Source organism: Danio aesculapii, chromosome 5, assembly GCF_903798145.1.
Source record: "Danio aesculapii chromosome 5, fDanAes4.1, whole genome shotgun sequence".
NCBI classification, from domain to species: domain Eukaryota; kingdom Metazoa; phylum Chordata; class Actinopteri; order Cypriniformes; family Danionidae; genus Danio; species Danio aesculapii.
This window is the reverse complement of record NC_079439.1, coordinates 71,763,958-71,789,996: the sequence shown is the minus strand read 5'-3', so window position 1 is coordinate 71,789,996 and position 26,039 is coordinate 71,763,958. Positions and strand designations below refer to the sequence as shown.

At 35.2% G+C, this 26,039-nt stretch overlaps 1 protein-coding gene across 1 annotated transcript in view; it reads right to left on the bottom strand.

Moving 5' to 3' along the window:
• Window positions 1–26,039, bottom strand: part of pappaa (pregnancy-associated plasma protein A, pappalysin 1a) — a 183,487-nt gene that overhangs the window by 137,247 nt on the left and 20,201 nt on the right. Inside the window, exons 5-7 of the mRNA XM_056458871.1 lie at window positions 23,807–24,100; window positions 19,349–19,541; window positions 11,140–11,261 (exon numbers count right to left, since the gene is read on the bottom strand). Coding sequence (XP_056314846.1) covers window positions 11,140–11,261; window positions 19,349–19,541; window positions 23,807–24,100 — 609 coding nt within the window. The remainder of the gene's footprint in view (window positions 1–11,139; window positions 11,262–19,348; window positions 19,542–23,806; window positions 24,101–26,039) is intronic.

The following is a 26,039-nucleotide window of genomic DNA, read 5'->3' as shown; positions in this document are numbered from 1 at the left end:
TCCCTAATGATGTTTAACAGGGGCAGCACGATGGCGCAGTGGGTAGCACAATCACCTCACAGCAAGAAGGTCGCTGGTTCGAGTCCCGGCTGAGCCAGTTGGCAATACTGTGTGGAGTTTGCATGTTCTCCCCATGTTGGCGTGGGTTTCCTCCGGGTGCTCCGGTTTACCCCACAGACCAAACACATGCGTTATAGGGGATTTGTCCATAGTGTATGTGTGTAAATGAGTGTGTATGGGTGTTTCCCAGTGATTGGTTGCAGCTGGAAGGGAATCTGCTGCGTAAAACATATGCTAGATTAGTTGGCGGTTCATTCCGCTGTGGCAACCCCAGATTAACAAAGGGACTATGCCGAAAAGAAAATAAATGAATAAATACGAAAAAAAAAAAAACTGTCGCAGTGCATCATAACACCCCAGTATAGTGAAGGGGAGTCTATTGGCCCGGTGGTACGGTACTGTTCAATTCGGTACATTTTATTGACCGTTTCCATACGTAAACATACCAAAAAGCAAACCCTGCCACTATCATTTTGGGTTTGCTTTCCAAAGGGTACCTAGCACAACAAAAGGGTACCAAAAAGGGGAGCCAGATGCGCAGCTGAACGCTATTGGTTTACAGAGATACATCACTCGCTCGTACACAAGCCAGGAGAATGAAAACAAAGGAACGCCATTTTTAAATATACAGCCGAGACATTTCACCGTCATAATATATACATATAATAACTAGCCATGGTTGAGCTGAGCTTATCGAGCTCAGACCTTATCGCCATCTTGATGAACAGCCACAAAACCAGAGTAGAATCTACACTCTCAGAAATAAAGGTACGCGAGCTGTCACTGGGGTGGTACCTTTTCAAAAGATACAAATTTATACCTAAAAAGTTCCCCTATTACCCCTAATAATCCCTAATAACCCTATTAATACCCCTAAGGGTACATATTAGTACCAAAAAGTCCAAAATTGTTCCTCTTAAAATCTTGGCGGTGGAAATAGTACTGGAAAATCATACTCAAGTAAAAGCCATGTCCATCATCTCCTAACCATCCCCATATCATAATTGGCTTCTCTTCAGAATTCATAATTCTCCTCTCCACCAATCAGCTGGTGTGTGGTGTGCGGTCATGCAGGTGGATGCTGCAGACTGATGGTGGATGAAAAGATTCCCCCCAAAAGATGTGTGTAAGGCACATTGAGTGTCCAGAAAAGTGCTATTTAAATGTAAGGTATTATTATTATTATTAGTGTCTATTTCAGAGGTCGCTCCAGCATATGTTTTATGCAACGGATGCCCTTCCAGCAGCAACCCAGTACTGGGAAACAGACTTTGCCAATTTAGTTCATTCAATTGACCAATAGCACCTGGAGGAAACCCAAGCCAACATGAAAACTCCAACTACAAATGCCAAGTGACCCAGCTGGGACTCGAACCAGCGACCTTCTTGCTATGAGGCCACATTGATAACCATTGAGCCACCATGTTGCTAGAGTTGTGTATTACACTCAGTGGTTAGTTTGTAAATTGCGAGGTCCTGGAACAGATTGGATAGGGGAGATTGGAGGTGGAGGAAAGGTGTCGGTGATGTCGGCTGGTGTCGGTGATTGCGTGTGAGGAGAGGGAACGGTAAAATGCCGTCCCGGATCAAATTTCCGAGGTGTTCTGACACAAATGAAGCCCTAATAATAATAATAAGCTGTCAGCCAGTGCGTTTTACACTATTTTACAGACTTATTTCTCTAGATATTATTATTTTTTTACACATTATATTATCTTAAACCCCTAAAATGTCAATGAAAGTCACTTTGTTCAACTGCAGATTTAAATTTTCAACACCAAAAGTGCACAGAGCAGAGATCAACATCCCATAATGCAATCCACAAGCAGAAATAAACAAAAAAAAAAACACTACAGAGAGTGTTCGTTAACTGATATTCTTTACAGTGCATGAAGGAAATGATGAATTATGCTCTCCGTCTGCAGATGAAATGATGGTCTCTGAAGTGCTCTCTGATAATAAGGTTAAGAGCGATCTGTGACCCGTATCCATCACTGTCTGCGTGAGTTCATTATCATCAAAGCAAGGTCTTTGAAGAGGAAAACACTCCTCCGATTGATAACGAGCCTTTCCTTCTGCTACAGTAGAGATACAAATCTTGGAAAACTTTAAACGGCAAGACACCGTCTCACCAAGAAGGCATGAACCAACGCGTCCCCGACAGTGGGAATCGATTTAATTGCGAGGAAAATGCACACATAGCGTCTTCTGAAACAGCACGCTTTGTTCGGCTGCACCACAAAAACATACAGCTGAGTCAGAATTAATATTTTTTTTCTTTTTCAGATATTTCCCAAATGATGTTTAGCAGATTGAGGAAATTTTCACAGTAATTCCTATAATATTTTTTCTTCTGGAAAAAGTCTTATTTGTTTTATTTCGGCTAGAAGGAAAGCAGTTCTTAATTTTTTTAAAACCATTTTTAGGTCAAAATTATTAGCCCCTTAATTTGTTTGGATTGTCTACAGAACAAACCACTGATAAACAATGACTTGCCTAATCACCCGAACTTGCCTAATAAGCCTGCGTAGCTGTTCCTGGAAATTATAAAAATAAAGAAACGCACGCATGCAAGGTGAGCTGCAATTTTCTGTTCACTTCTCTCTCTCACACACAAACTTTCATTGCATATGTGCGTCCAATACATGAAGAGTTCAGATGCAAAACCCTCTAAATCCATCAGACCTCTTTTCTTGTAAATGAGCATTTTCCATCAGACTCCTCTGATTAGGTTCAGAAGTTTCATTTTATATGTAATGATAGGGTTATTAGCTGGTTAATAAAATAACTTTTTTCAAAAATGTCACTTTAGATAATTCTTTGCTTTTTAACAAGGTAAATCTGCTTTTGCGTCAAAACCAGCTAAATCCACCTCTGCTTTTTTTGCAAAAACCTCTAAATCCACCTACTGGCAGTGTAATTAGTTCACTAAAAATCACTAAAGATGCCATTAGAAATTATTTGACCAAACATATAACACATACACAAACCACCTAAATTACATAAATTTGTCAAGTAAGTGGCGGTTCATTCCACTGTGGTAAACCAGGGAAAAAGCAGAAGGAAAATGAATGAATGAAATCTGCCAAGTGCATTAATTTATAACTTTAAAAAGGACTTTAATTAAATCTTAACAATCTGTTGTCATTTCTGATGTTTGGGATTTAGATTTAATGTAAATAGAGCAATGTAAACATTGTAAGATTTGTAAACTAAGCTTGGTAGATTCAAATAATGTAGTGTAAAACATTATAAAACATCATTTTCTGTGCATTGTCCATTAATATAAAGAGCTTATCAGACGTATAGGTAATATGAAGTAATATAAATAATGTATAGTTTTATATTATATTTATCTTTTTAAAAAATGCTTTAATTTGCAAATAAAACACAAGGTAAAATAAATACACTGTAAGTCCACTTTATCAAGTGAAATGAGTGTAGTTAACTCAAAATTGACTGAAACTTAATTCTCCTTAGTTAAAAAGAGTTTTGAACTCCGTGTTGAAGGTAATGAGTTAATTAAATCTCTCATTACTTCAACTTACATGGAGTAAGTTCACAGTACTCATATTGATTCGTTTTTTAACTCAAATGGTTTGTAACTATCAGTTTCCTCAAACGGTTTGAGTTGCTTTAGGAACTGGGTTTTACAGTGTAATAATAAACATTTGCATGTTTATCAGGGTAAGCTATGATATGCAGGTAGTGTATAGCCTACAGAATGAATAAATGTTGCATGTTGATATGCGCAATATGTCCAAACGCATTTGTGTAATATGTCTATTTAAATTTCTCTCCCGCGTGTTATTCACACCTGCTGTTCTCACATAAATCCACTAGAGGCCGCTGTGTACGCTTTTTCAGATCTCAAATTTCTCTCAAGAATGCCATTTGCGCCTGCTGTTCTCACATAAATCCACTAGAGGCCGCTGTGTACGCTTTTTCAGATCTCAAATTTCTCTCACGAGTGCCATTTGTGCCTGCTGTTCTCACATAAATCCACTAGAGGCCGCTGTGTACGCTTTTTCAGATCTCAAATTTCTCTCACGAGTGCCATTTGTGCCTGCTGTTCTCACATAAATCCACTAGAGGCCGCTGTGTACGCTTTTTCAGATCTCAAATTTCTCTCACGAGTGCCATTTGTGCCTGCTGTTCTCACATAAATCCACTAGAGGCCGCTGTGTACGCTTTTTCAGATCTCAAATTTCTCTCACAAGTGCCATTTGCGCCTGCTGTTCTCACGTAAATCCACTAGAGGCCGCTGTGTACGCTTTTTCAGATCTCAAATTTCACTTGCGAGTGCCATTCATGCCTGCTGTTCTCGCATAAATCCACTAGAGGCCGCTGTCGACTGACTGACTGAGCCACCCTTCCCCTGTCCTAAACCCAACCAATGTTTTAAAAGGCAATCCAGAAAAAGAAAAGCCCTCGCCTGATTTTTACCACGTTTTTAGATTTGACCACATTCTCACCCTGTTAATTACTGTCAGTGTCTTAAGTCTGCAGACGTACATCGCGAGCCACTGGACAAACAGCAGGAAATCCGTCCATACGGAGGTAAGCGGTCAGCTGCTAGCGCGAAAAGGAACGGTGTCATACCGCCCCCTAGAGTTTGTTTTAAAGACAAAATGCAGCCATGCGTACCTCTGGCTACATAGTTCACGATCTACAGAAATGTTTATAGGGCTAGGTTTTCAGAATGAGCCTATGTTGTTTAAATCTCTCCATTTTGCTGCTATGATTGACTGAATGATCTGCTGTGTTTGACTGCCAATAGCTATTAGATTGTTGTATGTTTAAAAGCGAAATTGTTACCTGTCATATAATAAGTAGCCTACAGTGCAAGAAAAATAGAATTCACTGAATGCACCCCCCGTTCTGCAGGTATCTCTCTCTCTTAAAAAAAAAGAAGATATTATCTTATAGCAGGGCTATTCAATTTGTTTGTTATGAGGGCCGGTTCATGAAAAGCATCCCAAACGAAGGGCCGGAGAGATATGACTTGCTATATGAGTGATGACACAACAGCATATGAGAGCCCATATGCTGTATTTTTCCTTAAGACACCCACGTTGGCTTTTTCTACATTAAAATGTTAATATATTGTATTTTAATAATATATATTTATATATAATATATATATATATAAAATATACAATATTGTAATATAATATAATATACAATATTGTATTTATTTTATTGTATTTTATTTTTTTACTAACAGTCAAATGTTGTATTTCAAAGCACAACAAAAGTAGGCTTCTTCTACATTCAGACATTCATATGCTATGTTTTGAACTGCATAACAATCATGGATGAACGATTATAGATTTTGGTTGTACGATTCTATAGTCTGAAGAATAATTATGGTTTCACGGTTATCACGTCTAATGTAAATTCAAGCTTTATACTGGGTAACTACATAGCTATTTAGATTAATTGTTGTTGCCATCTGCGTTCATGCATACATAATCATTTTAATAATAATTCATATTATTATAGTCATATCATAAAACATATCTTTTGTTTACATTGCACTGAAAGGCACGCACAACTCTCACCGTGAGATGTTTTCTACTGTGTGCGCCCGGAAAGACGCAAGCACGTAACTCTGTGCGCGCATATTGGCATATATTCTTACATTAGAAATAACAAACTTGCAAGCGGAAAAGACTTGATATGGGAACGGCAGCTGCTATAGCTAATAAGGTGTACGTGTGAATTAGCCTCGGTGTACACACTTGGAACTTTAAACTAGCACACAGTTGGCAACTTGGCATAACTTTGTTTAATCGCAGCAGTTTCGTTTTGTTCCGTGCAACAGAAATGCAGCTTAGAAAAGCCTTTACGATTAATTAACTGTGACGAATTTAAGCGCAGTTAATAGTGAACATCCAAATGTACCACTTGAATGTTTTCGGCTGCCCGCGCCGCTTGCTTATGGTGACTCACGCTCTGCGCAGCCTCTGCAGCACGTACTGTATTGAACAGACGCACGTCACTTCATAACGATGGCGGCCGTATTTCGACTGAACTAAAATTATTTTTTATGTCTTGGTCACACTATTTGGAGGCCCGGAACAAATTGCCTCAGGGGCCGGGTTCGGCCCGCGGGCCACCAATTGAATAGCCCTGTCTTGTAGCCTACTCTTTCTCGGTTACAGGACTTTATAAACGTAGAGCTCATAATTTTTATATTGAGTAAATTCTATCCGCATGAAAAAAAAACTGCACCGAGAATCAGAATTATCAAAAGTCCTCCAGAGGAGATCATCTCTGATTCTCTGGAGGTGAAAATTGGTCATAAACAGGCTAAAACTTCTGTAGTCTAAGCCCGGCTTTAGCTGATGAAGTCTATTGTTAAAGCGCCACCCAGTGGTCAAAAGCTACAGGCGGATTTACTACGGCAAACGTGACAGAATGGAAGTGTTAGCATCTGTAATTGACCTAGTTAAGCCTTTAAATTGCACGTTAAGCTGAATACTAATGAATATCTAGTCAAATATTATGTGCTGTCATCATGGCAAAGATAAAAGAAATCAGTTATATGAGTTAAAACTGTTATGCTAAAAATCTACGGACAATCAACAGATATTGGGGAAAAATATACAGGAGGGTTAATAATTCTGACTTCAACTGTATGTATAAGCTATACATCAACCAAAATCCCACAAGAGCGCTGTGATTTGCAGAGTAAGAGGATTCCTGACTCAAACTAAACCGACACGATGCTATTTTACGCCAGCCGCGCTCACAAACAATAATTAATAAAGCAGCTGTCTGCGAATTCTGGAGCAGCACAGCTGTGTAGACTATTTATAAAAGAGCACAAGTTTTCCACCGCCAGCTCACTGTTCACACTGAGAACAAGAACAAAACGTAACTACAGGCGAAACGACACTGTAAAGTACATCTGTTAATGAGGGGTTTTTGCGTTTTGTGATTCACAAGTGTTGTTTATGGTTGTGAATGACATTATGGGATGTTGATCTCTGCTCTCTGTCGACTTTTGATGTTGAAAAGTCAACTCTACAGTTTAACAGAGTGACTTTTACTGACATTTTAGGAGTTTGAAGTCACATAATGTTTAGTATATAGAGAAATAAGTCTGTAAAATAACAAAAAATGCACTGCTGATTTATTACAAGGTTTCTATAGCGTAATATACAACACCAAACTAGACAATAGAGCACTTTAAACTATTATAAATGTTAATAAAAGCCACTTTATCAAACTTTTCAAGGTTAAAAGTTGTTGGAGGATAGATCAAGATCCTATAATGCAATATGAAAGCAGAAATAAACGGTGAAAAATAAAAACATGAATCATGAAGCGCATCGTGACGTCTCTGAGTGTGCAGCATTAATTCCTGAGAAAGACTTGGTTCAAACCAATCAGCGCCCTCTATTGTGAATGAGGTGCAACTTCATTAATATGCATGATAGCTTTGAAGACTGTTTTACCTGTTACAGTGTTCAGACGGCAGAGAGACGCCATGTTGTGTTGCTAAAACAAGTGGAGGAACAAGAATTGTTTGGAGACATGGGTCATCAGTGTTGCGTTTATAAATGCAACGAAGGTTTTGTTTTCATTTCCCCGCTATGAGAGCGCAGCTGGATTCACGTGTGGATTACAGTGGTCTGCTAGCACGTGACAGAAATACGTTTGTAGGGATCATTTTTTTACCCGAGAGCTTTTCGCATCTGGAAATAGTGAAATGCAGATTTGCTACTCGTCTCCTTTTATTAAAGACGCGGCTCCAGTTGGAGTTGATTGTCCTGTCTCTACAGATTTGATAAGTAAATGATCAGTGGTCTTTGTTTGTTCGTTCAGATGGTAAAGTTAGTTAGTATCGTCAGCAGTACTCTTTCAGTTTTTAAAGACAGACCTCAGTCAAAATGATTTAGTTACTCAGTACATTAACATCACTACAATATTATAGACTGAAAGATCCGCTGTAAATGCTGCTCTCCGAGTGTAAACATGTAAACGCCGCAATCAAACTATTACCGTCGTGTAGTATTTTTACCGTATTTTGTGACAGGATAGTCTATACACACGGCTTTCTGACGCTATCTACCGAGTGCATCTAAGTTACTGAGAAATGCGGAGGCTTTTTTCTCTTATACGTCATGCGGTATCAAACATTCTATTAAAACTACACTCTTCCAGCAGTTCCTCATACGCAATATCTGGTTTGTAGAAACACAAACATACATCTACATCAAAACCTCTATCCTAAACTGGTGTATAAACAGTCTGAATGATCAGTGATTACAAGTCCCAGCTGTGTGTGTCTCATCAGCCGCGATCAGCAACTGGTGTGTGTGACGTGACCTGATAGGATTTGTAGTTCCGAAACATGACATATGTAGTTCACCAGCGATCTGTCAGGAGTGGATCGCTGGTGATCAGAAAACTGCTAATTTACTGTAGTATACGAAGCATTAAAGGGTTAGTTCACCCCAAAAAATGAAAATGTACCCACTATTGACTCTCCTTCAAGTGTTTCCAAACCTTTATGGTTTCTGTTGAACACTACAGAATATATTACGACCTGAAAACCAGGTGGCTTAGTGGTTAGCAGTGTGGCCTCACAGCAAGAAGGTCGCTGGTTTGAGTTCCTGCTGGGTCAGTTGGCATTTCTGTGTGGAGTTTGCATGTTCTCTCGGTGTTGGCGTGGGTTTCCTTTGGGTGCCTGGTTTCCACCACAGTCCAAACACATGGAGTGTATGAGTGTGTGTGAATAAGTGTCTATGGGTGTTTCCCAGTACTGGGTTCTGGATGGAAGGGCATCCGCTGTGTGAAAACATATGCCACAATAATTGGTGGTTCATTCCGCTGTGGCGATCGCTGATAAATAAGTGACTAAGCTGAAAGAAAATGAATGAGACCTCAAAAACATTGACTTCCAAAGTAGGATACAAAATACAACAGAAGTCAATAGCTTCCCAGCATTCTTCAAAATATCTTCTTTTGTGTTCAACAGAAGAAGGACATCCATAAAGGTTTGAAATGAGAAAATGATGACAGAATTTTATTATCCCTTTAAGGATGAATTGAGATTTAAAGCGCAGTCAGAAGAGATCCAGGGATTTTTTTTTTTTATGAGATCAGTGTGAGAAAGCCAGGGTCACAATGCCCTGACATGTCAAATTAAATCATTCTTTACTGCACTGGACGCTGTAAATTACCATGTCAACTGTAAGTCATCACAGCCTCGCTCTGTTTGTTCAGAGAGCTGTATATTAGCTGGGAAAATAGCCGTTGCAAGCAATTCATTAACCTCGAGATACTCGGCTGACACAAGAGTCTACAAATGTTTCCCATATTTAAATGTGTTTATGTCTGAACCAATCACCTGAGCCCTCAAGTGATGTGACCAATGACAGTCTCAAATACTTCACTGGTGACTCACTGGGATGTAAAATGCAGACATTGGATGTCATTCTAATGCACTAGGAAAAACACGATTTATCATACATATTTTATATTTCTTACTAAACACAGACTTTAAAATTATACTGTAGAGCATTTGGAGTTCCTACTTGAAAATATAGGTGATATATATGTTTATTATATATGTGATCTTGAACCACACGACTATTAAAAATATATAATGTCAATAACTTTGTGTGTGTATTTATATATATATATAAATATATACATACAGTTGAAGTCAGAATTATTAGCCCCCCTTTGATTTCCTTTCTTTTCTTTTTAAAATATTTCCCAAATGATGTTTAACAGAGCAAGGAAATTTTTACAGTATGTCTGATAATATTTTTTCTTCTGGAGAAAGTCTTATTTGTTTTATTTCGGCTAGAATAAAAGCAGTTTTTAATTTTTTAAAATACATTTTAAGGTAAAAATTATTAACCCCTTTAAGGTATATTTTTTCCGATAGTCTACAGAACAAACGAACATTCACCTTTATTTGTATAGCGCTTATACAATGTAGATTGTGTCAAGGCAACTTCACATAAAAGGTTATACAATAGCTTGCCTAATTCCCCTAACCTGCCTAGCTAACCTAATTAACCTAATTAAACCTTTAAATGTATTTTTAAGCTGTATAGAAGTGTCAAGAAAATATCTAGTTAAATATTATTTACTGTCATCATGACAAAGAGAAAATAAAGCAGTTATTAGAGATGAGTTATTAAAACTATTATGATTATATATATATATATATATATATATATATATATATATATATATATATATGTAAAAGAAAGAATGTAGTAAAAGAGTAAAAGAGAGAATGATAAGAAGAGATATCATTCCTACTGGTAAATGAGCATTTCATGTTGAATACAAAGGTGAAAGCATGTTGTCTAACTGAACTATTAAAAAAAAAAAATATATATATATATATATATATATATATATATATATATATATTTAATTTTTACAATAGAATAATGTTTATTTGACCACAATAAATATATATATATATAAATGTCATTAACATATAATGTTATTAACTTTTTGGTTAACTCGACTTCTGATATATATATAATATATATATACAATATAGAAGATTTTTGTCAGGTAGTGTATGTACATACATATACATATATTTATATATTTATATATATATATATACACACATACCCTACCTGACAAAAGTCAGTTTTAGGAACAGGAAATAATAACTTTACTTCTGGTTGATCACTTGGTATCAGAAGAGGCTTATATGAAAGGTAAAGGCCTCTAGATGACGCTTATTTGAGCACAATAAAACATGATCATGCCTTGATTTTAAATGATTTCATTAGGACAGTAAGGTCTGACTCTGCCTCAACCATGATTTTTCCTTTCCCAAACTTGACTGATTTCTAGAGAGATTTGGCTCCATGTAGGTTCCAGTAGGTCTTCTGCAGTATTTGTGATGATTGAGATGCAGCTCAACAGATGATTCAGCAGAAAAATCCACCTTCTGACACTTTTCCAAATCAACTAGAAGTCAAGTTATTATTTGTTGCTTTTCCAACTGGGATCCACGACAAGACTTTTGTCAGGTAGTGTATTGTACTGGGCCTACAGTGATGGTGTTACTATAAAAACACTCACCCTCTGCTTCTCTCGGACTCCAGTGTCCGGATGGGGAGCAGGGCCGCGGGGATGAAGAGTTGGACGCATATTGAAGGAGAATACGACCCTCGGCACATTTATCACATACTGATCCCACTTCTCTAGGAAACCAACAGACACAGACACAATGCAACTTAGAAACAACACATTCAAGTAAACAGCAGTGTAGGTGGTAATTAATTAATTAATTATTTTTTAAATACCAAAGACTTTAATCATACAAATTTGGGAAGCAATCACAACATTATTATTATGTTTGTTTGTTTGTTTGTTTGTTTGTTTTTTGATGACAGTGAAGTTAGATAGCTTAAGTATAGCTTAACGCAATAGTCTAGTGGTTAGCACACCAACATATGGTGCAGTAGCACTTCAGGGCGTTCCGCGTTCAAATCCCAGAATTAACAGTGAAGTCAGATAGCTCAAGTATATTTTAGGGTGTGTTTTTTTTAATTAATGACATAATTCATTCAATTGTTTTGTATTTATTTATTTATTTAAGCAGAAGCAACACAAACAAAACATTACATTCTTTTTAATATGGATTGTTTTAGGTAAAAAATAAACTTTAATATAAAATTTTTAATTAAATTAAATTAAATAAAAAATTTAATAAAAAATGGTAAAATTAAAAAAATAAAATCTAAAATAAATAGCTAAATAAAATAAAATAAAATAATGAATAAAAAATAAATGGTAAAATTAAATAAAAATAAAATAAAAAAATTTATAAAAAATAAATGGCAAAATAAAATTCAATTAAATAAAAAAATTATAAACAAATAAATGGTAAAATAAAATTTTATTAAATAAAATAACTGCTAAAATAAAATAAAATAAATGATAAAATAAAATAAAAAAATAAATGATAAAAATATAAAATATATAAAATATATAAAATATATAAAATATTAAATTAAATTAAATTAAATTAAATTAAATTAAATTAAATTAAATTAAATTAAATTAAATTAAATTAAATTAAATTAATAACTTGCCTAATTAACCTAATCAACCAAGTTAAGCCTTTAAATGTCACTTTAGGCTGAATACTAGAGTCTTGAAAAACATCTAGTAAAATATTAAGTGCTGTCATCATGGCAAAGACAAAAGAAAGCAGTTATTAGAAATTAGTTTTGAGTTAGAATTGAAAACTATTAATTTTAGAAATGTGTTGAAAAAATCTTCTTTCTGTTAAACAGAAATTTGGGAAAAATAATAATTCTGACTTTAACTGTATATATCATTTATTTACACTCAAAAGGAATAACAGAACATTCGAAAACATTAACAAATGCATTATTCCAATTTTTAAATTGTTGTTTAGTTGTGCAACACTGATAATTGTTGTTAAAAATACGTTGTTTGTGGAAAAACGCTACTGTAAACTGTTTTGAGAACAGCCAGGCTACTTTAAGAGTTCCCGACTCATGAAGCCCTTTAGGCAATGACAAACCTGCTTAAATCAGACGGTGGTGTGTCAGAGTGTTATACAGATACACTGTAAACAATGTCACATGCTCAGCATGGAGAGTTAGAGAGCGACGAGTCTCAACATGTTCAATCTAAGGGGATTCCCTGCCGTCTGAATCAGTCGATTCCACCTGTCTCTCACATAACGGTCCCTGGCTGTAAATAAATCTCCCTCTCTCACACTGACTGCACGCAACTATAAAGAAACTGATGCAAAGTAACACAGAGACTTGTGAGTTCCACAGGTCTGAGTCACAAAATAGGATGATTTTTGATTTCATTGAGAACTACTCCACTGACAACAATAAAGTCAGATAACTTCACAAATACATTTTAGGGCATTATATATATATATATATATATATATATATATATATATATATATATATATATATATATATATATATATATATATATATATATATATAAAGCTAAAGTCAGAATTATTAGCCCCCCTTTGAATTTTTTTTTCTTTTTAAATATTTCCCAAATGATGTTTAACAGAGTAAGGAAATTTTCACAGTATGTCTGATAATATTTTTTCTTCTGAAGAAAGTCTTATTTGTTTTATTTTGGCTAGAATAAAAGAAATTTTTTAATTTTTTAAAAGCCATTTTAAGGTAAAAAATTTTAGCCCCTGTAAGCTATATTTTTTTCCCGATAGTCTACAGAACAAACCATGATTATACAATAACTTGTCTAATTCCCCTAACCTGCCTAGTTAACCTAATTAACCTAGTTAAGCCTTTAAATGTCACTTTAAGCTGTATAGAAGTGTCTTGAAGAATATCTAGTCTAATATTATTTACTGTCATCATGGCAAAGATAAAATAAATCAGTTATTAAAGATGAGTTATTAAAACTATTATGATTAGAAATGGGTTGTGAATATCTTCTCTCCTTTAAACAGAAATTGGGGAAAAAATAAACAGGGGGGCTAATAACTAATGACTTCAACTGTGTATATATTTATTTATTATTATTTAATTTAATTTAACTTATTTATTTATTTAAGCAGAAGCAATGCAAACCAAACTTTACATTATTTTTAAAAAGAAGCTTTTAAAAAAAAATTCTTAAAATGAAATAATTGAAAATAAAAGATTAAAATTGTATTTAATTTAATTTAATTTAATTAAAAAATAAATAAATACTGTAAATAAATAAATAAATACATAAATAAATACATACTGTAAATGAATAAATAAATAAATACTGTAAATAAATAAATACAAACTGTAAATAAATAAATAAATAAATAAATACATACTGTAAATACATAAATAAATACATACTGTAAATAAACAAATAAATAGATAAATAAATAAATAAATAAATACTGTACATAAAAAAATAAATACATACTGTATATAAACAAATAAATAGATAGATAAATAAATAAATAAATAAATAAATAAATACTGTAAATAAAAAATAAATACATACTGTAAATAAATAAATAAATAAATAAATATATACTGTAAATAAAAAATAAATACATACTGTAAATAAATAAATACATAGATAAATAATTAAATACATACTGTAAATAACTAAATAAATAAATAAATACATAGATAAATAAACAATTAAATACTTTAAATAAATAAATAAATAGATAAATAAATAAATAAACAATGTAAATAAATAAATAAATACATACTGTAAATAAATAAATAAATACATACTGTAAATAAATAAATAAATACATACTGTAAATAAATAAATAAATAAATATATACTGTAAATAAATAAATACATACTGTAAATAAATAATTAAATACATACTGTAAATAACTAACTAAATAAATAAATAGATAAATAAACAATTAAATACTGTAAATAAATAAATAAATAGATAAATAAATAAATACATACTGTAAATAAATAAATACATACTGTAAATAAATAATTAAATACATACTGTAAATAACTAACTAAATAAATAAATAGATAAATAAACAATTAAATACTGTAAATAAATAAATAAATAGATAAATAAATAAATACATACTGTAAATAAATAAATACATACTGTAAATAAATAAAGAAAGAAAAAAAATAAAGAAATAAATAAAAATTTTAATTTACCTAAAATAAGATTAAAAAAAGAATTCCTTGCCATCTATTCCACCTGTCTCTCAGATAGCGGACCCTCGCCGACTGTCTGCAAACCCGCAAATGAATTTCAATGTGGTCATGTCAATGGCCCATGAACATTTCCTGCTTGTTATCAAGCTATTTCATAACTCCAACAAGAGGCAATTCAATCATAACCTAATGTTAAAACTGCCATCATAACATTATTTATCAATATGTGGCTCTTTTTGGATTCTCGGAAGCTGTAGAAATTAAAAATGTAAAACAGGAAATACGTTGGCACCATTGTTTTTGTTTACATCCCTCAGAATGGTCTATAGAAACTGATGCAAAATAACACAGAGAGTTCCACAGGTCTGAGTCACAAAACGTGATGACTTTGGACGGCATCGCGAACAGCTCCACTGCATCTACTACACAACCAGTAACACACTGTTCAGAAATAGCAGTATTAACTGACTGCATGTGTTTGTGATCTGGCAGATGCTGAGAAATCTCATTGCAAAAAATGCATTTCTTGTGTTGATTTTATTGTGTTTATTTCTAGTCCAAATATCTAAAACTCATTAAATTTAAATCAAGAAGCATTTACTAGACAAGCAAAACATGTCTTGTTTTAAGAAATAATATCGTAAAAGGAAGTCAGTTTTTCCTTAAAACAAGATAAATAATTTACCAATAGGGTAAGAAAATAATATTATGTCGAAAGGAAAAACAAGATTACTTTGCTTACTCCATTAGCAGATTATTTTGCTTGTTTTAAGTAAAATCTCACTTATTTTGGCAAATTATTCCTTAAAACAAGATTACACTCACCGGCCACTTTATTAGGTACACCTGTCCAACTGTGCATGAACACAAATTTAACCTAAGCCAATCACATGGCAGTAACTTAATGCATTTAGGCATGTAGACATGGTCAAGATGATCTGCTGCAGTTCAAAGCGAGCATCAGAATGGGGAAGAAAGAGGATTTAAGTGACTTTGAATGTGTCATGGTTGTTGGTGCCAGACGGGCTGCTCTGAGTATTTCAGAAACTGCTAATCTGCTGGGATTTTCATGCACAACCATCTCTAGGGTTTACAGAGAATGGTCTGAAAAAGAGGAAATATCCAGTGAGCGGCAGTTCTGTGGGCGCAAATGCCTTGTTGATGCCAGAGGTCAGAGGAGAATGGCCAGACTGGTTCCTGCTGATAGAAAGGAAACAGTAACTCAAATAAGCACTCGTTACAACCGAGGTCTGCAGAAGAGCATCTCTGAACACACAACACGTCCAACCTTGAGGCGGATGGGCTACAGCAGCAGAAGACCACACCGGGTGCCGCTCCTGTCAGCTAAGAACAGGAAACTGAGGCTACAATTCACACAGGCTCACCAAAACTGGACAATAGAAGATTGGAGAAACGTTGCCTGGTCTGATGAGTCTCCATTTCTGCTGCCACATTCAGATGGTCGGGTCAGAATTTGGCTTCAACAACATGAAAGCATGGATCCATCCTGCCTTATATCAACTGTTCAGGCTGGTGGTGGTGGTGTAATGGTGTGGGGGATATTTTCTTGGCACAATTTGGGCCCATTAGTACCAATTATTTAGCATTGTGTCATTGCCACAGCCCACCTGAGTATTGATGCTGACCATGTCCATCCCTTTATGACCACAGTGTACCCATCTTCTGATCAGCAGGATAACGCTCAATGTCATAAAGCCTGAATCATCTCAGACTGGTTTCTTGAACATGACAATGAGTTCACTGTACTCAAATGGCCTCCACAGTCACCAGAGCTCAATCCAATAGAGCACCTTTGGGATGTGATGGAACGGGAGATTGGCATCATGGATGTGCAGCCGACAACATCACTGCGTGATGCTATCATGTCAATATGGAGCAAAATCTCTGAGGAATATTTCCAGTACCTTGTTGAATCTCTGCCACAAAGGATTAAGGCAGTTCTGAAAGCAAAAGGGGGTCCAACCTGGTACTAGTAAGGTGTACCTAATAAAGTGGCCGGTGCGTGTATGTGTTTTGCTTCTTGATTTAAGAATGTTTAGGTATTTGGAGTAGAAGCAAGACTCCTCCAATCTAGCCTCTCAAATGTATTTAAAAACTGTTACGAAATGACTTGTCCTCTTTCAATATTTAGTAAACAGAACATGCTCAGACATGTCTTCTCTCTGCGTACATTCGCAATTATATTACATGAGTTGTAATATATCAGATTGCATTGCCCTAGAGTGCACAAAAAATGCTTGTGTTTCTGTGTGTGTGTTTAAAAATAGTCTCTGCATAGTAAACAATTATATATGTTTAAAAAAAGATAAATACTTGAGGTTGCCAGAACTTCATCATAATAATCAGGTAGCAACATTTCAAAATTAACAGTACAATATTATGTATAGGGCGACACGGTGGCTCAGTGGTTAGCACTGTGGCCTCACAGCAAGAATGTTGCTGAGTTGAGTCCCGGCTGGGTCAGTTGGCATTTCTGTGTGGAGAATATGCAGACTCCACACAGAAACGGCAGACTCCCGTGTTGGCCTGGGTTTCCTCCGGGTGCTCCGGTTTCTCCCACAGTCCAAACACATGCGCTATTGGGGAATTGATGAACTAAATTGGCCACAGTGTATGAGTGTAAATGAGTGTGTGGGTGTTTCCCAGTACTGGGTTGCAGCCAGAAGGGCATCCACTGTGTAAAACATATGCTGGATAAGTTGGTGGTTCATTCCACTGTGGCGACCCCTGATGAATAAAGGGACTAAGCTGAGGGAAAATTAATGAAATGAAAATGAAACTAAAATTATTAACCCCTTTAAGCTAGTTTTTTTCGATAGTCTACAGCAGGGGTGACCAACCCTGTTCCTGAAGGCACACCAACAGTACACATTTTCATCCTCTCCCTAATCAAACACACCTGAATCATCTTATCATAACATCAGAAGAGACTCCAACACCTGAAGGCAATGGGTCAGAAAAGGGAGACATCCAAAATATGTACTGTTGGTGTGCCTCCAGGAACAGGGTTGGGAAACAGAACAAACCAACGTTATACAATGACTTGTCTAATTACCCTAACCTGCCTAGTTAATCTAATTAACCTAGTTAAGCCTTTAACTGTCACTGTAAGCTGTATAGAAGTGTCTTGAAGAATATCTAGTCAAATATTATTTTCTGTCATCATGACAAAGAGAAAATAAATCAGTTATTAGAGATGAGTTATTAAAACTATTATGATTAGAAATGGGTTGAAATAATCTGCTCTCCGTTAAACAGGAATTGGGGAAAAAATAACTGTATAAGGTTGTATATAGTAATATACCTGTACATAAACTTGTCAATTTGTAAATTTGCGTTCACTACTTACTCCTTATTTTAAAATATATTTATGATCTGTTTTTTGTCCTGTCTCTGTAATTCTGTTGCACTGTAGAAGCCCTGTCACCAAAACAAATTCCTCGTATGTGTGAACATACCCGGCAATAAAGCTCTTTCTGATTCTGATTCTAAATAATCTGTTAGTGAGGAAAGTAAAATAAACGTACTTCAAATCAAAAACAAGATTAATTGCCCCAATATGTAGCTTGTTTAAGTAAAAAACTCACTCATTCATTCATTTTCTTTTCAGCTTAGTCCCTTTATTAATCCGGAGTCGCCACAGCGGAATCAACTTATCCAGCACATGTTTTACGCAGCGGATGCCCTTCCAGCTGCAACCCATTTCTGGGAAAAAGCTCACTTCATTTTATATTATTTCTATTTATTCTAGTTATTATTTATATTTCTAAAAACAACATTTTTACTTGTCTAAAAATGCTTCTTTGACTTTTTGGACTATTCTAATATACGTCCATGCAAATAATCAAATATAATATACGAACAAAAAGAGAGTCACACGAAGAATCAAAGTTCGGTACAAACAGCTTTTCACAAGCTAAAATACAACTAATATGTAGAACTTTTTTATAGTTTATATGGAATATTATATATATACAGTGTGGAAAATATCCATTGAAGAAAATGATTCATTTATTTATTTAAGGTAATTGGTTTTACATGGGCTGTATTTAAACTAATGAAATGTAGTACGGTTCAACTTAATTTCTTTGTTTAAATTCAACCCATATCAATTGTTTGCAACCACTTACCTTAAATAAATGAGTAAATCCAATGAATTATTTGATTTCAGTGTATGGGTGATGTCCAAATCTATTCCTGGAGGATCTTTTTCTTTGCATAGTTTAGCTCCAACCTTAAATAAATACATTTAATGTCTGCAGACTTATCAGAAATGCATTAGATGTATTAAATGTACTTTGACTGGACTCTATCTTATGTTTTATTGTATAATTATCCACTTATCATTTGATCAACTTATAAAACTTAGGGATTGTTTTATATTTGTGTTCTACTGTATGTAACTTTACTGATATTGCATGTGTACTATTGTGTTTTTGTTTTTAGGTTGCCTTTTTTTTTTATTAAATTAGACAACAGATGAAAATGAGCCCCTGTGGCTAACTCTGGCTTCTTTACAGTGTGTTTACTGTTGATTAATGAGCATTGTCCCTGTTAAATGAAATAAAATAATAAATAAACAAAGGCCATTGAAGCCTCAGTTCACCTGTCATAGAAGTGGCCTGAGATGGGAGGAAACCACTCAATTGAAATGGAGCTGTGATCTTGTTCCACCACTTGGGGTGCCATCGGGACAGGAGGGGGACGATAGTTGGGTTGCCAGGTTTGGTAAATAAGATCCAAATAGCAATGCATTCGAGCCACCTGATTAAGCGTGAAGGAGTCCGTGCAGTCGTCCTCTGTGGGGAAAAAAAATGAGAGTAGGTTTAGTTATTTGGCATAATTATTGGCATGATTATTCTCTACTTGATCAGATTGCATTGCCCTACAGTGCACTAGATATTCAGATTCATTCCTTCATTTTCTTTTCGGCTTAGTTCCTTTATTAATCCGGGGTCGCCACAGCGGAATGAACCGTCAACTTATCCAGCACATGTCTTACGCAGTGGGTGCCCTTCCAGCCGCAACCCAACACTGGGAAACATCCATACACTCTTGCATTCACACTCATACACTACGGACAATTTAGTTCATCCAATTCCCCTATAGCGCATGTGTTTGGACTGTGGGGGAAACCGGAGCACCCGGAGGAAACCCACGCCAACATGGGGAGAACATGCAAACTCTACACAGAAACGCCAACTGACTCAGACAAGGCTCGAACCAGCGACCTTCTTGCTGTGAGGCGATCGTGCTGCCCACTGTGACACCGTGATGCCAGATATTTGGACTGTTTGGAAAAACAATTATTTAACATTTTTTTCATAGTTGGCCTTATGAGCTGAGTTTATTTTAGATTGTACAGTTAAAATGTAGAACTGACCCTTCGCTAAGCCACACCCAAAAACCGCCACCCACCAATCGTGGCTTAGCAACCGTAGCTACGCGCAGGGGCTCTGTCAAGCTTTCGAGCGAGGGAAACAAGCCAAAGCGTTGTGCATATGTATTGTGCAAATCTGATACCCGGTATCAAAGTTTGGATGGGATGTTGGAATTTTTTCCCTTTTTAAAACCTAAAACCCAAGAGGAGAAATGCCAGCGTGGATCAAGCTGTGTGAGGGGCGCTAATGGAGCGGAGTTAAGTTGGTTTTGTTTTGATATTCCTGACACATTCAGTGATAGACCGACGGCAATAACTCACACACAGCTTACCCTAAACAGATCTAAACTGTTTCCTACAAAAAGACAAAGCAGGTTCTGTTTCCCAGCGGTATTTTTCTTTTTTTCGCTCGATATTATGAGCACTGCTCCGTTTAAGCCTTCACCATAGTAGTCATACTAATAGCAGTCATATTTCCATCTGTTTTAATGCTCATGTCCATGTCAGAGCTAAGGTTCACTGATGTTTTCTTCAGTCTTTTAAAGATTTAGTCATTGGTGACGACGTTATACCGGGTTAGTGTCTGCTTTTATATTTGGTGTCGGATTAATATTTGCTGGTAGGGAAAATGTATTTGTTCACTTCTGCTATTTATACTTTGATTTGCTTTTCAGTTTATTAATTTTAACCACTTAACTGCTAATTAAAATAGAAACTGGATGAAGAGCACACAAACATACTGATAGTTATAGGTACTGTACATTGTTATGGGTTATTGATGCTATTATTTGGCTCAAATCCATCAATTTCCCCTTTCTGACTGCTCTTTCTATGAATGAATGATGTAGAAGATCTGTCCATGTGTGTTTCCTCATTGGCTAGTAACGCTATATTTCATTGCACAACATTAATCTATCAGGCTTTTGGCTAAAAATAGAGAAATCACAGTTTAATTTGTTAATATTAGATTATTTTTAAATCTCACCTCTCCTGCTGTGCATGAACTAAGCTGTTGAATGGTCAGTGTATGAGGCGGCTAGGCTAACCTAGCTTCAATTTTGATTAAGTTACTTTCTAATCAGTTGCATATTAAGTCTTGAATATACTCCTGTAATGCATACTGCAGTCCTTTTTTGTCTGGCTTTCTCAGATATCTCACCTGTTCGCCAAAAATGACTAATTATATCCCTGGGAATATCTGACACCGGTGCATACATATTGTAATAGACGAGCCAGGCACGAAAGCCTGACAGGCGTAGCACAGTAACTAAGGAGGGCGGGGCTTAGCGAAGGGTCAGTTATTATAAATAAACAAATAACAAATAATTGACTGCAATTTTATTTTTCTTAATCAGAATTTTTGTCTTATTTCAAGTCTGAATATTTAGACATTCTTAAATCAAGCAGCATTAATAAGTCAAATAATGAGTCAAAATGAAGGAGGGCGGCGCGGTAGCTCATTGGTTAGCACTGCTGCCTCACAGCAAGAAGTACTAGTTCAAGTCTCAGCTGGGACAGTTGGCATTTGTGTGTGGAGTTTGCATGTTCTCCCCATGTTGGTGTGGGTTTCCTCCGGGTGCTGGAAGGGTATCTCACTGCGTGAAACATATGACGGAATAGTTGGTAGTTCATTCCGCTGTGGCGACCCCTGATAATCAGGGACTAAGCCAAAGGAAAATGAATGAATGAATGAATGAATAAATAATCTTTAAATGATTCAAAAAGAGGGTGACGCAGTGGCACAGTAGGTAGTGCTGTCGCCTCACAACAAGAAGGCCGCTGATTCAAGCCTCAACTGGGTCAGTTGCCGTTTCTGTGTGGAGTTTGCATGTTCTCCCTGCGTTCACGTGGGTTTCCTCCGGGTGCTCCGGTTTCCCCCACAGTCCAAACACATGTGCTAAAGGTGAATTGGGTAGGCTAAATTGTGCGAAGTGTATGAGTGTGAATGAGAGTGTATGGGTGTTTCCCAGAGATGGGTTGCGGCTGAAAGGGCATCTGCTGCGTAAAACATGTGCTGGATAAGTTGGTGGTTCATTCCGCTGTGGTGACCCCAGATTAATAAAGGGACTAAGCCAAAAAGAAAATTAATAAATGATTGATTCAAAAAGAATGAAAACAAATTCACAGTGTGTGTGTTTTGCTATGAAATTAGCTTTAGTAAGACAGAGGTCAATAGCTCTATCCCAGAAATTGCATACTCAATTTAAGTATTACAATTGATTATGAATTTACTTCTCGACTATTAGAAAAGTACATTCTGTAGTATGAATGTGGGAAGTAGAATTGTAATTCGCCCATACTACATTAGCCATTATCACATGACCAACAACGCTTCACTTGCGTTGCATTGTAAAGTCTCCATTGGTTGCACCTTTTAGACTCCTGCCGGAAATACTTGAATATCGCCTACTGTTTTTTTTAATGTAATGCATTCGGACATACTATTCTGCTCACATACTGCTTTCACATACTAAACAGTAGGCAAGTATGCAATTCCAGACACACCAAATCATTTTATTCCGAAACATTCACAACAGAACAGAAGCAGCAGATCTGAGGTGCCTCAAGGTTCAGTGCTTGGTCCCCTTCTATTCTCAAAATACTCACTAAGCATAAAGACACATGGCGTTATGGAAATTATATACTCTGTTCATCTGTTGATGATTCTATGCCACAGGTGTCAAAGCCAGTTCCTGGAGGGCCAGAGCTCTGCACAGTTTATTTCCAACCCTAACTAAACACACCTGATCAAACTGAGTCCTAATTGAGACTAATTCAGGCTTGTTTGAAACCTACAGGTAAGTGTGTTCAAGCAGGATTGAAACTAAACTGTGCATGCCTGAGGCCTTCCAGGAACTGGCTTTGACACCTGTGCCCTATGCCATCCCTGTTATCTAGGAGAAGGAATGTCACGTTCGGCTCAACCTGAAACATAGCTCCTACTAATTCCAGCTAAATGATCCATCAACGAAACTTTAATGTTCAACTAGGGTCTATAGTGTTGACAGCAGCCATGACAATGAGGTCGTTTTGCTGACAAGGTGAGCTTCACTACCCTTCATCCCTTCAAATTCATTCATTCATTCATTTTCTTTTCAGTTTAGTCTCTTTATAAATCCGGGGTCGCCACAGCGGAATGAACCGCCAACTTATCCATCACATATTTTACACAGCGAATGCACTTCCAGCTGCAACCCATCTCTGGGAAACACCCATACACTCTCATTCACACACATACACTATGGACAATTTAGCTTACCCAATTCACCTGTACCGCATGTCTTTGGACTGTGGGGGAAACTCACGCGAGCGCAGGGAGAACATGCAAACCAGCGACCTTCTTGCTGTGAGGTGACAGCACTACCTACTGCGCCACTGCGTTGCCTCCCTTTAAATTCAAGTACTAGGAAAGTCAATTTTTCCTCTCTTACTTCATTCACTAAACATGTGAACATACAGGCTACACATTCCCATACAGGCTACAGGCAGAAAGCAACCTTAGGTGAAGATTCTGAGCAGAGTCTATAAAAAGTCCCACTGTTATAGTTCAATTATGTTGAATTTAGGCAGAACATTTTCTCTAGGCTTCAGTTCAGGCATTCAGACTATTTATAAATTACAGCCATACTGTTGATGTGTTTTGTGATTGAGTAAAACTGATAGAGAAAGTGTATCTGCTCTTACCTGCATAACTCATGTAATTATTAAAGGGCGTGTGAACAAAGTTGCGGTTCCCACATGTTTCATTGACAGGCTCAGGGTCCTTGCAGAGCTTGTATTTGGGTGTTGGGTTGGTATCGGCACACAGATCTCCAGTTTCCAGCGAGGGCTCAGTCTCTAAACATGCATCGTTGCAGGACTCGATCTCTGAGATCCCCCTGAACACGTGGTACAGTCCCAGACTGTGGCCGATCTCATGGATCATGGTGTGCGTGTGGCCAAACGTCCCATAGAAAGATGGATTCAGAACTATACCACCTAAAGAAGAAGAAGAAGAGTAGCACACACTGTAAACACTCATGTATCATGTAGAAATCTGATGGAATGTAAATTACATACTCAGAAGCAAGTTCATATATGGATTTCACATATATACTCAAATATATTTCATATATAATGCAACATATAATTCTAAATATTACAAAAACGGCCATTTCATATATTTTTTTAACCATTGGACGTTCAAAGGAGTGGCACCCGGTGTGGTCTTCTGCTGCTGTACCCCATTTGCCTCAAGGTTGGGCATGTTGTGTGTTCAGAGATGCTCTTCTGCAGACCTCGGTTGTAACGAGTGCTTATTTGAGTTACTGTTAGCTTTCTATCGGCTGGAACCAGTCTGGCCATTCTCCTCTGACCTCTGACATCAACAAGGCATTTGCGCCCACAGAACTGCCGCTCACTGGATATTTCCTCTTTTTCAGACCATTGGTCTTTTTCAGACTATTTCAGACCATTTCAGACCATTTCCTCTTTTTCAGACCATCAGACCGAAAATCCCAGTAGATCAGCAGTTTCTGAAATACTCAGACCAGCCCGTCTGGAACCAACAACCATGCCATGTTTAAAGTCACTTAATTCCCCTTTCTTCCCCATTCTGATGCTCAGTTTGATCATGTCAACATGCCTAAATGCATTGAGTTGCTGCCATTTTATTGGCTGATTAAAAATTTGCGTTAACAAACAGTTGGTCAGGTGTACCTAATAAAGTTTAATAGTTAAAATAGTTAAATAGTTAAAACAGATAAAATAGTTTAATAGTTAAAATAGTTAAATAGTTAAAATAGTTTAATAGTTAAAATAGTTAAATAGTTAAATAGTTAAAATAGTTTAATAGTTAAAATAGTTAAATAGTTAAAATAGTTTAATAGTTAAAATAGTTAAATAGTTAAAACAGATAAAATAGTTTAATAGTTAAAATAGTTTAATAGTTAAAATAGTTAAATAGTTAAAATAGTTTAATAGTTAAAATAGTTAAAACAGTTAAAGAGTTAAAATAGTTAAAATAGTTAAAATAGTTTAATAGTTAAAATAGTTAAAATAGTTAAAATAGTTTAATAGTTAAAATAGTTAAATAGTTAAAATAGTTAAAATAGTTAAAATAGTTAAAATAGTTAAAATAGTTTAATAGTTAAAATAGTTAAAACAGTTAAAGAGTTAAAATAGTTAAATAGTTAAAATAGTTTAATAGTTAAAATAGTTAAAATAGTTAAAATAGTTTAATAGTTAAAATAGTTAAAACAGTTAAAGAGTTAAAATAGTTAAAATAGTTAAAATAGTTAAAATAGTTAAATAGTTAAAATAGTTTAATAGTTAAAATAGTTAAAATAGTTAAAATAGTTAAATAGTTAAAATAGTTAAATAGTTAAAATAGTTAAAATAGTTTAATAGTTAAAATAGTTAAAATAGTTAAAATAGTTAAATAGTTAAAACAGTTTAATAGTTAAAATAGTTAAAATAGTTTAATAGTTAAAATAGTTAAAACCGTTAAAGAGTTAAAATAGTTAAAATAGTTAAAATAGTTAAAATAGTTAAATAGTTAAAATAGTTTAATAGTTAAAATAGTTAAAATAGTTAAAATAGTTAAAATAGTTAAAATAGTTAAATAGTTAAAATAGTTTAATAGTTAAAATAGTTAAAATAGTTAAAATAGTTAAAATAGTTAAATAGTTAAAATAGTTTAATAGTTAAAATAGTTAAAATAGTTTAATAGTTAAAATAGTTAAAATAGTTTAAATAGTTTAATAGTTAAAATAGTTAAAACCGTTAAAGAGTTAAAATAGTTAAAATAGTTAAATAGTTAAAATAGTTAAAATACTTAAAATAGTTAAAATAGTTAAATAGTTAAAATAGTTAAAATAGTTAAAATAGTTTAATAGTTAAAATAGTTTAATAGTTAAAACAGTTAAAACCGTTAAAG